The sequence below is a fragment of the Planococcus citri genome, chromosome 1 (assembly GCF_950023065.1).
Source record: "Planococcus citri chromosome 1, ihPlaCitr1.1, whole genome shotgun sequence".
NCBI lineage: Eukaryota > Metazoa > Arthropoda > Insecta > Hemiptera > Pseudococcidae > Planococcus > Planococcus citri.
Genome location: NC_088677.1, coordinates 45,305,743 through 45,321,169, shown reverse-complemented (window position 1 = coordinate 45,321,169; position 15,427 = coordinate 45,305,743). Strand labels below are relative to the sequence as shown.

At 32.9% G+C, this 15,427-nt stretch overlaps 1 protein-coding gene and 1 non-coding gene across 2 annotated transcripts in view; one reads left to right on the top strand and one right to left on the bottom strand.

Moving 5' to 3' along the window:
* Positions 1-6,981, bottom strand: part of LOC135832248 (nucleoredoxin-like) — a 31,509-nt gene extending 24,528 nt beyond the window's left edge. Inside the window, exon 1 of the mRNA XM_065345381.1 lies at positions 6,384-6,981. Within this exon, the coding sequence (XP_065201453.1) occupies positions 6,384-6,812 (429 nt within the window). The 5' untranslated portion in view covers positions 6,813-6,981. The remainder of the gene's footprint in view (positions 1-6,383) is intronic.
* A 5,559-nt stretch (positions 6,982-12,540) lies between these two features.
* TRNAR-UCG (transfer RNA arginine (anticodon UCG)) lies at positions 12,541-12,613 on the top strand. Its single transcript has one exon. It is a non-coding gene; the product is annotated as a tRNA-Arg (tRNA).
* Positions 12,614-15,427: the final 2,814 nt, after the last annotated feature.

Below are 15,427 nucleotides of genomic sequence, written 5' to 3'. Positions count from 1 at the left end.
ATTCTTTAGTCAGCTTTTTTTTCTCTTTACTTGTTCAAATTACCGATGAGTAACGAGAAGTCGGTATTCTCATTGTTTTATTTTTCGTTAGCGTATATGGCGTGTAATAATCGCAAAAATATTTAACAACAAGCGGAAATATTTTAGCTCGTCTTTGAAAAATAATATCGAATTTTATATAACAACCGCGGTATAGTCCTTTTCATGAGAAAAAAATATCGTAGAATGTTGTTTGGAATTTTTGTCTTCCCGTGAGGCCTTTTACGCTGATAGGTACGCTGACGTATCAAACGCCTAAAAAACGCCATAAAAACCATGGTAAAATTGTGGTATAATAGTCGTATACACGGCAATTTTACGTTCGCTCAAAATACTGCGATGTTGCGAGTAGTATTTTTGACGTAAATTTGCACTTTTTACTACTTTGCGAGTACGTCAACTTTACGCCAAAGTTGCGAGGAGTAATTTTGATGTAAATGTGTCGTACCTACATCATCATTTTTACTCTTGAAAAATGCTTTCATTAGGATGTAGTATTTTCAACGTAAACTTATGATACATACGGCATGGTTTTGTAAGACGTATTAACGTCGAATTTGGAGACGTAATTTTGACAAGAAATTGCTGTAAATACTACATCATCAATTAGCCTAAAATACATCGAATTCGCGCGTAGTATTTTTGTGATATTTTTATGGTTGATACGTCATGAACTGAACTCTGAAAAAACGTCTGATTTTGCATGAGGTATTTTTGACGTAAATTTGGAATTTTTACTACATCGTAAGTACGTCAATTACACGTCAAAGTTGTGAGGAGTAATATTAGCGTTTTTCAAGAGTAAAAATTATGATTTAGTTACCACACATTTACGTCAAAATTACTCGTCGCAACTTTGGCGTATAATTGACGTACTCGCAATGCAGTAAAAATTGCAAATTTACCACAAAAATACTATTATGTGCAAATTCGACGTATTTTAGGCTGATTAACGATGTCACATTTACTGCAATTTTTTGTCAGAATCACCCTGACAAATTTGACGTTACTACGTCTCACCAACCATGGCATAGTATGTACCACAATTTAACGTTGCAAAAACTACATCTTAATGAAAGCGTTTTCCAAGAGTAAAAACTATGATTTAGTTACCACACATTTATGTCAATACTACTCGTCACAACTTTGGCGTATAATTGACATACCTGTGATGCGAATTTACGTCGAAAATACGGCAGTTTTACTCTTGAAAAACGCTTTCATTAGATGTTGTTTTTGTCAACGTAAAATTGTGGTATGTATGCCATGGTTTTTGAGACGTAGTAACGTCAACATTGAAATTTTGCCGATGTTACTACGAAATTTCAATGGTTTTTTTGTCGTTTTTACTGCAGATTTACTCTTGAATATTAAGCTTATAAACCACAGTTTTGCGACAGCGTAAGTTGGGCGTTCAACTAACGTATTCACCCACATATTTTCAGCGTGCAAAAGCGAAATTGATGGGTGATTATACGCTGACGTAAAATTGTGGTAAACCAAGCGCATCATTGACGTATTATTGACGTAAATTAAGCGTTGGTGCCTCACGGGTTATTTGTTGAAAATGTTGGAAAAAAAATCACGAAAATATGTTCGATATAAATTGGACTGTTGTTTCATCGATTTTTGTAGCTCAAACATCCCGTAACCAACCAAGGTACTTGTACCTACTTACCCGTACTTAAGTACCCTCATACTTATTACTTATATTTTAATCTCTCGAGCATTACTATGTGCTATTTATAATCAAACGTAATGCTGTTTCCTTTTTTTTTATGTTGCTCGTTTCACGAAGTAAAGGAACGATACATTTTTTCATTATTTATCTCGATGAGTAGCTCACTAATTCATAAAATCGCCCCGAGAAAGAAAAAAATGTATATTCAAGGCTAAAGGTAATCGTTTTACGATTCTGTATCCAACTTCGCGTTTCAGCTACAAATTATTTTATAGCCAAGAAACACACCGTTAATATGTATTTACCATTTACCTAATGAACATTGTAGAATCCCTTTTACCGCAAGGTACACAAAGCTAAGTGTTGGTTCGTGAGTAGTAGGTAATTTGTAGATAATCCTTTTATGCGATTTTGCGCGAACGCGAACACGATGTACAATCTTCTCCTTGCAATGTAATGGCTGTTAATTTAAAGCAGTTCGATTGACACCGGGGACCTATTCTTTCAACATGTCTCCAACTTTCTGTATAGGTAGGTACATAATTGCATAATGTCCGTCTCGTCTACTCATCCGTACTTTCGTTATGTGCTAATTTTCGAACTATACCTACGTACGATTCAATACAGGTATCTACCAGAAATTATCAGTTATCACCATTTACGTGAAAATTTTGCAATTCTTGTGTAGGTCTGTGTACTCGACACTCGACTTTTTTTTTGCAACGTGACGTTGATTTTGATGAAGGGTAAAAAAAAAAAAAAAAGATGAACGCGGTAACGAAGTACCTAGCTAGCTACCTACTTCGTGAGAAGCTATCTATGATGAAAAAAAATTAATATCGTCTCGAAAGTCGACAACTCTTGTCTATACGTTCAAGTGGGAAAATGTAATCTGAATAGAGAAGTGATTAATTCAAAAATAAGCCCTACGTATTAAAGCTTATAACTCGAGTAAGTTTTCTCTTTTAATGAAATAAAAACGTGACATTTTAAACTTTTTGCCATTTTTCTTCAAGCGAATACCGTTGACAACGAATCGAACAGGGAAAAAACGTTGATTTACCAAAATTCAACACTTTAAACCAACAAAAAGAATTCTCGAGTTGTCAGAAAACGTAATTTTCTTATATTTATGGCAGATATTTTGAACCCGAAATCGTAGACGTTTCTTTGGACGTTCTTGAAAAACATCGCGAACCAACTTATTCAGCGTATTTTTCGCAAGTTTGCATAGTTTTCCTTCGTGAGATGAGTTAGTCTTGGTACCTATACAATATAAACGTGTCCCTAGGGGTATTGTAATTCAATAATTTCGATAAGCGTGTAATCGTGCTGTTTTCATTATTATACCGCTAAGGGGTCGTTTTACAAATCCGGAAAACTGGATGGTGATATTTGAATAATACGCGGATTTTTTTGTTGTTTCGAATGTTTTGAAAAAATCTCTCCTGTACGAAGTGTAGTTTTGTTTCACGTTATCTACATTAATGTCTGCGAATGTTGATTTGTAGAGGTTGTATGAGTGAAAATAGCCGAGATTTTGAATTTTTCTACTCTTTATAGTGTTCTGTGATTTGGTTAGAGTTGTACGTACGAGTATAAATGTTTGTACAGAATGTTAAGCTGTAGCTTCTGTAGAGGAAACAGTTTATGAAAATTATCAAAACTGAGAATGATGAATCCAAACGCCATCGCCACCTCTTCAATTAGTTTGAGAAGAGGTGTGCAGCGTCCAATAAACGACGCATTTTCTGTTAATAGTTGTTTAGGAATCATTGACGTGAAACCAACGTTAAATTAATTCATGATGGGTAGATACACAAATTAGAAGCAGGCATTGAAAAAGTCGGAAACTAATTTCAGTACCTTTTATAGCTTGTAACAAATTTCTGTTGTTGTCGGTTGCAAATTTTTAAACCCATAAATTCTATACTTCAACTTTGTAATGTTCTTCTTTTGTTATATTAATACTGTAAGAGAATTATTAGATACGAGTACGTCTGTTCTCTGTATGTATAATGTACTCGTAGATCTTATAGGTATGTGTTCTTCACTTTAGATAATATAGGAGAAATATTTCATTATGCGTAATTGGCTTCAAGCTTTTTCGATAATTTTCTTCCTTCATCAACAGGCATTTACTGACAAATTCGTAATCGAACAGTGAAATGAAAACAGATCTTATCCGTCGACATTCAAATTTTCTTTAAGAGATGCACAAAAATGTGCAAAAATATCCATTTTAAACAGTAGTTTTAAACAGTGGTCAACACGGATATAAAATTAAGGGGTATCGGATTGAGACAGGGTTGCATTAAAAAAAAACAGACATGTTTAAAACAGTGTTTAAAACAGTGTTTTAAACAGCCCAAAAAAAATTGAAGTGTTTAAAACAAGGAAAGTGTTTAAAACGTTTTAAACACTGTTTTTTTTTTGAAATGGAAAAAAACATGTTTTTTTCTATTTTTCTCATGAAATTCTCAATTTTTTACAATCACAGTCACATTTAAAAATCATTTGATAACCAATATAAAAATGATAAACAGAAATTTCAATCGTTGGCAGAAAGAACACTACATGATGAATAAAATTTAAACAACAAAAGTAAGACTTTTGAGATTTGAGTTTTGACTACCTACTCATTTTGCTTATTTATTCAAAATTTTGTTTAAAACGTGTTTTAAACATGTTTTAAACACTGTTTTAAACAACGAATCGATGGAACTGTTTTTAACATTTGTTTAAAACAAAAACTGTTTAAAACAAAAAAAAAAGTTTTTTATGCAACTCTGGATTGAGAGTAATCAAGCGACTGATACCTCTACCTACCTACTAAAAAAGTGGAACTTAAGTCAATTTTTTTTAATATTCGCAAAAAATTGAGAACAATGTGGGAAAAACTTCAAAAAGTGCCTGAAATTTATATCCCTGATTTTGAGGTCTTCCTCTAAAAAAACTCAATACCTACTTTTAGTTTTTTTTTCCAATAAATTAACGTGCCTTTTCTCAGTTTATGTGACATAGGCAAAAGGCTGCTGGGGTGAAGAAATTTGAAAAAATTGTTTACTTAGGTATTCCTTGAGTTTTTTTGTTGTGTTTTTCAAAAGGGTTACAAGACTTTTGAAATCGTTTCAGGTTCATGGGTTTCAGCGTGATAAAACAGAAATTCATGTTGGTTCTAAATTCGTATTTTTCAAAAGTGTGAGTTTTCTTGTTTTAAAGTGCAAAAATTTGACTGTAGGTTTTTATCAAAGAATGAATGGGTATCTATGTAAATGAAAAATGAAATACTAGCAAAACTGAATTATTAAAAAGTTTTGAAAGATTAATAAATTCCAAAGTGGAAGTCTGTAGTTTTGACATGTAATAGGCAATTGAATAATAATCGTGCTGGAAAATTGCTCATCTTTGCTGCGAATTTGAAATTTTTTTGTCAACAATTAATAATTTTATATTACATATAATGGGGGATCGTTTTCTTTTTCTGTATTGTTTCTTTGTTTCTGTTTTTTTTTTTCTGTACTTACTAAAAATGTATAGTGAAACAGAAATTTTATATAAAATTACCTATCTATTATTTTCTTAATTTTGGATCATCCTAAAATATCATATACATATGTATTCCAATTGCCTCTTTAAAATTAAAATTGTCGAATTTACTTCACAAATTGTGATTTTTTGAAAATTATCTCCGGTTTGAGACATTTAAAAAATCAAAATAACCTAGTTGAATGTTTTCCTTTGAATTTATACCTACCTTTAAAAAATATTTTCTAAAGACATTCTTTCCATTAAAAAGTACCTATTACGCTGCAATAGTAACCTGCTCAATATCGCATTAGGTATTAAAAAAAATTTCTTTTGTCATGAAAATTATAATTGTGCTTTTTTTGGTTTTGTTGAATTCATATTTTTCTCTCGCGATGATTTTTTTTTCTCGTAACATTCTTTTGGAGTAGCTTTTTTTTTTTGAAAGACTTTACCTTGTGCGGTTCGCTACAAATTAATCAGATATTTGTGTTTAACTTCTATTCACGTACTTCTCTGTTCTCTTCAATTCTTTTTTCTATTTACCAGTTTACGGTAGACATTTCGACTCCTTAATCCAGCATCGCATTGTTATTTTTCCTTTATTAGTGCCCATAGAGTCTTTTCTTCTTCTGGGGGTTTTATTTAATAATTTCGTGTTGGTGTTGTTCAAGTTTCACCGGGTTTTATTGATTTAACTCGTTCGTGGAAGTGAAAAATTTAATTTTCAAGAGGTCCTCTTATTAAAAATTGGTCGCGTTTATTTAATTTCACAACGAGGACGGTTCAAAACACTATGAAAAGTTTTCTAAATTATCTTTTCGACCCTTTTTGTAATCAGCGGCACAGTGAGCGTTTAAAACGATCTGTAAAATCTAGATTAAATGAGACAGATGATGAAGAAGCGACTTTTTTTGCCTCTTGTGTTTTCTCATTTAATAATAACCTTATTTGTCTTAAAGAGTATAAAGAGTTGTTTTTTGTTGATAGTGAGATTTGTAATGGATCATTATTAAAATTTTGTTGGTGCGAGCATGAGACATTTTTTCATTAATATTCAACAACCAAACAGGCAGATAGATAGATAGATAGATAGATAGATAGGTAGGTAGTAGGTACAGGTAGGAATACTTACGCATTTATCAATATTATCATAAGGTAATGCGAACCAAGGTACGTTGGTTATGACATTTTCATATTCGTGTTTGAGGTCTTCATTAGCGGATGAATTAGCATTTGGCAATTTCAACGTGTAGCAAATTTGCACAACTTGGAAGTACTTGTCGTGTTCTTCTCCGCAGCTTTCGTTCATTTTTACGTACAATTGTTTCAAATCATCGGTGACATCTTGATTTAGATATTTCAAATTATCTTCCGAAATCGGTACGATGTACAAACCGATGGTCTTTTTAGATCTCGTACACCCATTGGTTATTTCATTTTCAATTTCGTGTTTGAAGCCCGTTTCGATAGGGTATTTAATTAAAGTACGCGTGCTTTGATCAAATTTCGTTAAAAAATTTCCAAAACGTTTGAACCACTGGGAGTTTAAATTAGTCCCCATGACGATGAGAATGTAATGTAAACACGACACACGATAATATTAAACAGACCACAGCTTTCGTCTATGTACCTATTACCGGCGCGATAGCAACGTAAGCAAGTCTTCACGCCTGCGATCACTTCGATACTAAACAACTATCCCCAAGCAAGATGAGTCTACCGATGCCAGTCGTTTGTTGACTCATGAAGCGGAGAAACTCCCGCCAAAATTTCATCGGTTTAAGGGCGCCGTCGCCGCATCGCTAAACGATGACCAGTGGAGTGTTGCCAAATTCCACTTTTATCGCATGTATGTGCAGGCACCAGGCAGATATATTATCCGATTGTTATTTTAGCCCGAATTTCACCTTTCTTTTTGGTATGAATTCAAGTTTTCAGTTGGCGAATGGAGTATGTGTAGTTTTCAAATTTTCCGCGTCGATTTTCTTTAGGGTATTTCTGTTTTAGCATGAAAATACACGTAGGTATTCATTTGGGTATTCGCGAATATAGGTCTAAGGTATTAATTTATTTCAATTTTATGCTTCCAAGTTTTTGTCCCGGTTGATTTTTCTCCTCGGAATGTAAAAGTGAAAAGTTTGAGTTGAGTAGAACCTGGGTTAAAAGAAACTTTTATTGGGAAATGAGTTAGTATCAAGTTGAACCGTCGAAATAAGCCGAGAATCCTTTGCATAAATTTTATTCCAGCTTTTAGATAGGTAGATATGTAGGTAGATGCCTATTTTATTTTTGTATAATAAATTTATGGAATATTAAATGAGATTTTCTCGAGTTTAAAAATGAAAATCTCATAATAGTGAAGAAAAGTTGGCGAGTTGACTTTTTAAATCTTCGCGGTTTTAATTTTTGTTTGGATGCCTACCTACCCTTAGAGAAATAAACGTGCAAAGTTGAAGTAGCACCTATGTATTTCTAAGTACCCATTCCATTATGAATGCTTGTCTACGTACGTAGCTACGTACATATAATTTCTGCTGAATCAAGACCTACTAGTTATCAGAATTTAAAGGAGAAAGGAGATCCCAGTTCCAGTCTGTCATTTTTTTCAAAAGTGTGGCGAATTCTCAGAGCTTACGTGAAGCGCTTCCCAGACTGCTCGTTTACCTCTCCCCTCTAAACCCTAGCCGTTTTCCTTATTTCTTCATAATTAAGTATAGTAAAAAAATACTGAAAAAAGTGAAATAAGTAATTTTGCAATGAATTCAAACATTTTGTAGCAATGTTAGATAAGTAACTTGATAACTTACAGGAATTAATGAATACAAAAATATTTTGAAAGCAGTGAAAAGAAAGAAAGAAAATTTTTTCAATTCAAGAACAAAAGTACCTTTTCTTGCCTAGAAAGGGACGAGGAGGAGTTGAAAAGTCTAATAGCCTGAAAACCACATCTACAGTTCCCCTCGAATGTATGTCTGTTAAATTTCAGAGGTCAATTTGGAGAGGGATGCAAACACAGAACAAAATTTAAAACTGCTAAAATAAGGTAAAAATCAGTGTTTTCTTATTCATAAAGCACATCTATGGATACCTTTCAAATCTATGTTCATACCTGTCCTGCCTAATTTCAATCTCCTAAATCTTATTTCAATTAGTAGGGACCACTGGTGTGAAACAGAATTAAAAACGACAAAAAAATCATCACAATTTAAAGGTTTTTTTCAACTTTGGGAAAAATGTTTGAATTTTTGGGGAAAATTGTGTTTGAAAATCAGAAATTTGATTAGGTTATAACCTAGGAAATTTGACAATCTTTTTTTGATTCTAAGAAAAAGTGGTTTACAACTGTTTTAGTGGAATTCTAATTGTTTTTGAGAGTCATTATAGCGTGTTGGAGTTATTGGATGCTCGTTGCTCGCATTGGAATTCACTCATTGGAGTAAAATTTGAAGACCTTCTCTGATTTTTGGAGTCATTGGAGTTGTTGGGTTTGCTGGACTCGTTGAATTCACTTAGATAGTGTTTCTTGCAATGCATGTCACAGTCTTGTAGTTCGTAAATTTTTGTGCAATTTTCGAGGCAGCATCAAAACTTCATTATTTGACTTTGACATGTCTGTTTTCGAAAATTCTCTCCAAATTTTTCGGAACGCAATTTTTTTTAAAGTAACAAAAAATTGAATTGGGATATTTGTGATTGCAAACGTGATACAAAAAGCATTTATCGGTACGTTTTATTTTTAAATTACAGCTAGCTGCTTCAAATCAGAGTCATATTTTATTATTTTATTACCTACGAGTAATGCGGAATTGAATGATTGATTAACGTGCTCGTACATCGTACAATACACGAAAAACAGAGCTTTCTCATTAGAGAAATTGAAATTTTAAAGTATTTTCAACAAAAAAAAAAAAAAAATGCTTGTAATCACAATGTATTGTGAAATTAAATTACCGCGGTGTGTAATAGGTATGCTATAAGTATACGCATTATTGTTGCAAGTTTTTCTGAATTCATCCCTAAGGGTAAGGTATCTAATGATATTTTCATTTTAATAATTTATCCAACTCATATGTACTTACCTAATTAGCCTACCAAAAAGAAAGAAAAAAAAAGCATATCTTCGAAAATTCATTCTTACGTAGGAACTTATTTTTATCGTGCCAGATAATACTCGTACTTACATTATGTACACGTATATGAAAATCTTTTTCAAAAAAATGAAGATTTTACCATACTGCCCAAATTGCTGAACTCATTCAGTGAAAAGTTTACATTCTGTTGCAAAAGTTCTCTACACGAAAGAAATAAATAATTCGAGAAACGAATGAAGGCGTAAAGTTTTATAAATAGAAAGTTGAAACTCTTTTAAGATGTTGATTCACGGGGTGGGCATTTTTCCTGAATTATTTTTCCACTTATTTGTGCAACTTTTATTTATTTAGGGCAAGTTTAATTCCTGTGGAATTTTTCATCATCAATTTATGTACGTGCTTTCTCTACGGTTATACATGCTAGTCCACTTCAAGTGCTTACAAATAAGACAACAGAAAATGGATACGGCGGAGTTTCTCACTTGGAAATATATGATTTTTCACACCCATTTGTTGATAAAGAGAATATCCGAGTTCGGGTAATTTTTCACCATTGTTTTGTTCAATGACCCTTTGATGCCTACCTAGTGAAAAAAAACTCGCATTCAAATCAGTACCTACTTGAAGTACATGTACAATTATGTTTCCTCTCACAAAGGAAGTGCGAAAGAAAAAAAAATTAAAATAAAACAACGCTAACATGGGTCTTAATGAAGACGATACTAACCAACCGTGACTTCTATTGTTAGCATTACATTTGAACTGTTTAAATTCTGAAAATCTGGTGACTTGCGGAGTCAAAATTGAACGTGAAACAATCGTACCTATTTGTGTTTCGATTTGTTCTCATTTCAGCAAATCAAAATAAAGGTGGAATAGTATTCGTGAAGGAATACAGAGAGCGTGTTCGTTTCGATATTTGAAATAAAACACGTGATAAAAATTGTACTTATGGCATGTATTTTCGTGTTTAAGCAGGTCGTCGCTTCGAAAATACCTACCTAGATTTTGTGTGTGGTGAACGTCTTCGTATAACAGAGACTATCTGTGGAAGTGTGGGGAATAATTTTGGACCGTTGCCCGAATCCGGGAGTCCAATTTGAAAATCAATTTCGATCGAGTGTAAACTCGTACTTATGTTTAAAAAAGACTAGGGAATGAATTGACCGGAGAGCTTTCTTGTAACTTACTAAAAAATCATGGACAAAACTAAAGGGAGCAAGATACAGCTTCCCTCTTGGGCATCTGGAAAGCTGGTGTAAAATCCTGTCTGTAACACGACTCCTGGAGTTCATATGATGATCATTTTATCGAGATGAGATCTTCGTATAGGTACTATATCTTCAAAACTCACAAAATGTATATATAATACTTGGAAAATTTAAACAAACATTCGGCAACAATTTCAAACAATTGCAGATTATACCCCATGCCCCTCCTTTCAAGGCACGTGCGAGAAAGAGACACAGTTATCTCTCCCTTTCATTTTTCCAAATTAATTTCTCCAGTTGGAAAGTGATGACCTTTCATCAAAAAAATTCGAAAGAATTGCGCATGAGTTGGAAAAATGGGGGAAAATGTCACTCCTGAAGGTAAGAAACCGAAGAGCAGGTAGCTAATGAAAACTGATTAGGAGGAGAGAGGGAGAATTCTTTTTCATCTGTAGTAATAAAGTTTCGTTTAATTTAAAAGTCTAAGAGCTGTCGTACTAAATTATAAAACTGAAACCCATTTTTTTGATTTGCAAAATCCAAATCTAAAGAATGGAAAGGAGTTGTCCTGAACACAATTCTCATTATTTTTTCACGTATCTTCTCAAGGGCGAAGCGACCCGGGAGGGCAGTGGTTGCTACCCCCTGAGCAGTTGGTCAAAACTTTGAGAATTGTAAATGTTTTTTCCAAGCAAAAATAAATTAATCCTGCGGGGGAGGGAGAAGTAAGTATCTACGTACTCATGAAAATCACTTTCTGTATACAAAGGCAATCTTCCTCAAGGTACCTAGTACCTCTACCTACCTATACCTACGTCCTACGTGTATATTACAGATATGTACTAGTATTGTTGTCATGATTATACCGAATACCTACCTATACCTACTAATGCTGGTAGTACATTATGTATAACATACCTCTGTTGTAGTTACATTATTTCATCAAAATTGTAAATCTATAATCTGATGACTAGAGCTAGGATTTTCAAGCGCTATCAAACACGTTTTAAGCGCTATAAAAAAGCACTAAAAATGTAAGAAAAAAGCAAAAACAAGCGCTATCAAATCCTACCATGTTAGGTATCAAAATGAAGGTTTTTTCAAACCGAGCAAGATACCTCCTTTAAATATATGTACAACTTGAACCAAAATGAACTAAAAGATGAAAAGGAGAAAAAAAGGAAAAAAACTGAAACTAAAAATTTAATAAAAAATAAAATAAAATAAAAATAGAAAAATGAAAACTGAATCTGTTATTTTTCAGTTTTTTCCCTTGTTTGTTTGAACTCATCTTTTTTTAACAACTATTTTTTTTTTCAAAAATGTGCAAAAAGTTGATAAATTTTTGTATTTTTGGAACTTATTTCTTCATTTTACCAATTTTTTACCAAAAAAAGCGCTAACGACGAAAAAAAGCACCAAAAAAGCAAAATATCCGCCTTTTTTGCCCAAAATAAGCATTTTAAAGCATTTACACCCAAAAAAAGCAAAAAAAAGCACTATCAACTTTCACCATTCGCCTCAGAATGGAATGAAACGCAAAGAAAATATATTTATGCCGTATAGGGTGTTGCTACAAAAAAAAAGCATTATCATAAAAATCCTAGCCCTACTGATGACTTTGCGACCCGCTCATTGTATAAATAAATAGCAAAATAGTCTGAATACACCACACCGTAGAAGATCACAAATGATGATTTTCGACGATCTCTATACCTGTGTATTAGTCTGCATCTGACAGTACATGTACAATATACATGAACAATTGAGCATGTAGATTGTACTCGTAGGTTGGTTTGGTACAGGTAATAGTTTGGCATATAAAAACGTGGTACTCATTCTTTAAACGTGAATTACGAAAAAAAAAAAAAATATATGCACCACGGAAAAAAGTAGTACCCATATCCATGACTTACGAGACCATTACCTACCTCAATCAAAACAACCTCAGCTGTAATGTGCTCTTGTAACGAGCCGATCCTTGCTAGGCCGTGTGGCCTAACGGATAAGGCGTCGGACTTCGAATCCGAAGATTGCGAGTTCGAGTCTCGTCACGGTCGGAAAATTATTTTGAAATTTTTTTTCTTCGAAGAGGACCAAGGAATGACTAGTACTACTTACGTTTCGATCATCTTTGAGTATTTTAAATCTCGAAACGATGGCTTCGTTTGAAAACGATGAAAATGACGTGCTTAATCTTATCACTTCGATTGAAACTAGATATTTAATTGCAGGAATTGAAAAGAAAAATCTACCTAACGAGTAACGATAAAAAATAATTTAAGAACATTATCGCGAAGAAAAATGATAAAGATGAATGCTACGAGTATTTTTTACTCACTAGGAAGTGATCATGGTCTGTTTAGAACTAGATTTAAATTTAAAATAGGCAATATTCATTTTAAACCATCTGAATATTCGTATTCCAACTCAAACTATAGGAAACGCATTTAAACCTGATTTACGATATCTATTACAAACAACAGGGTGGGTTTTTATGCTCAGAATTTGTTAACATTGAAAAAAGTTAGCGACTTAGATGACTCTGAAGAGTCGAATCCAAGAAATAAATATGTAGGATAGGTAGCTATAGGTACACATACTTAGATGATAAGTTACTTATGAACTCAGTAACTTTAAATTAGTGAAATGGAAATTCACAATATATTCGAATATTTGTCTAAGGAGACGGGGAGACTGGTGGAGCATTGAAAAATTATCTTCCAAAAATGATACATTTTTCCGTTGCTATCAATTTTTTTCATATTTTAACCATGATTGAAAGCAATTTGTGGTTGTAAGGAGAACGGCCAGATCGAAAAAATGAACCAATATTCGATCTCAAAATGCCCAATTGTTTCCTTTAAACTACCTACTTGTATTTTTTTTTTTGGATCCTATTTTGAAAATTAGCTTGCTAAAAAGAATAAGAAAGGCTCTTGACAGTGTGTAACTTTTTCAAATTTTTAAATAAATAATTTTGAGCTTTTCAAATTTTAATTACTGATTTTATGTAAATGTGCAGTCTGTTCTCTTTAAATTCTCGTCAACTGATTCTCTTCAAGTTCAAAAAAAAGAAAAACCGAGGAAAGCAGATCTAACAATTGTAGTTGATTTGTGGGCTTTGAGTAAAATTCACAATTTTTGACAAAGCAATCCTAGGTACATCTAGATTTCACTTGAAAGAAAACAGTTTGAATTTTATATATTTCGCGAGAGAGTTAATGAGGGTGAATCTGAGACGAACTGATAATGATTTAGAAACACCGTTATGCAAATTTATTTCATTTTTTTAAAGGTTACCTAATATATTGAAAATTAATTTTTTCAAATGATTTTTCTTTTCTACATATTTATGGTTTGCGTTATATTTCTCTTCAATGTAACGAATTCAACACGATTGTTAATCCATTTCGTATTTTATTTCATTTGTTTTTAGATGACTTCATTCCAATTTGCTGTTGTTGCTATTTCTCGATGAAAATGAAGCGTTGTCAAGCAGACGTTTTTCCGGAGGAAGAAATTACTTCTCCGCGAATTTCGTCATTCAAACCTAAAAGATGACATTGAAATGCTGGGTAGGTAGTAGGTACCTATTTCTATTAAACAGTAAAAATAATTTTCGCCCTTATTGAACTTTTACTGGTAAATATTTTCAAGTTGCCTTATAAATTTTTCAATTTATTTGACTTTTTCCGACCTTTCGTTCGATACTGGGTGAGTTTTACGTCAAAATTCATATCCGAGTTTCACAGTTTATTTTACAAAAGCTTATCTATTATTTACAATGTATTTTTGCTTCCAAATCAATAACACGAAACGTTCATTTTTCACAGGTCTATCGAAGCGAATAAAAATTTCAAAACCTGCATTTATACCTTTAACGAGTTAATTGAAGGTTTTAAACAAAAGTTATATAAAATTCATTTAGTCACATGACTTGAAAAAATCAATCATACTTCGAACTGAGTGAATGTTTATGATTAGCGAAGGATCAGGGCTACCCCACTGTTGATATATAATTCATATATGTATGTAAAACACGACGACGCAATAACTCGTCCGAGCCGACGAAAGAATACGCCATCAATTCGATTTAAAATATTTTCCAAGTCAAGGATATTTCAAACTTTCTTTCGTTGGCGAGTTTTACTTTTTCTTAGGTACATAACATGCTATACACTTGCGTACACAAAAGTTGATGAATAAATTCGTACTTTTGTATAATTACTGCAGGTAACGTTTTCGCAAAAAAAAAAATCATTTTCAAATAAGTATTCCTACGTACAACGAAACGAAAATTTGCACCCCACCTACTATTTAATTAGGTAGGTAGGTAATAGGTATACCCAGGCTATTCGATATGAAGTGAATTTCTTCAAAAATGACAGTGATATATTACGCCGTTTCCCTACACTTTATCACGCCACCTAAGCCACCTTCAATTTTCATTAAATGCTAACTAAAGGAAGTGAATTATCAGCCCAAATCAAAGGTCACCATTTTTTCCACCTGAGTTGCGTGATAGTGGTTGAATGTTTAACTTTGACAAAAATCTTAAAGGGTTGTATTGTTGTGTGACGTCAGACTTCTCTATCTTTACCGTTCGGTCGAAATCGATTATAAAAAAAAAAAAACTCAACCTTTATTTAAATGTGCAAATTAACAATGAACGTCGAAAGTGAGAAAAAAATGGCTTCGGAGTTACCCTATCACGTCTATAGGTACAGCTTACATAAAAGTAAAACACACGAACATATTTTCATTTGGGGTAGAAGTCATTGACTCAGCTAATTTTTCACGTTGTTTTACCCACCTACAAACGATATAGCTAGGTACATACATAGCTATGTGCTTCAAACGGACGGTTTATT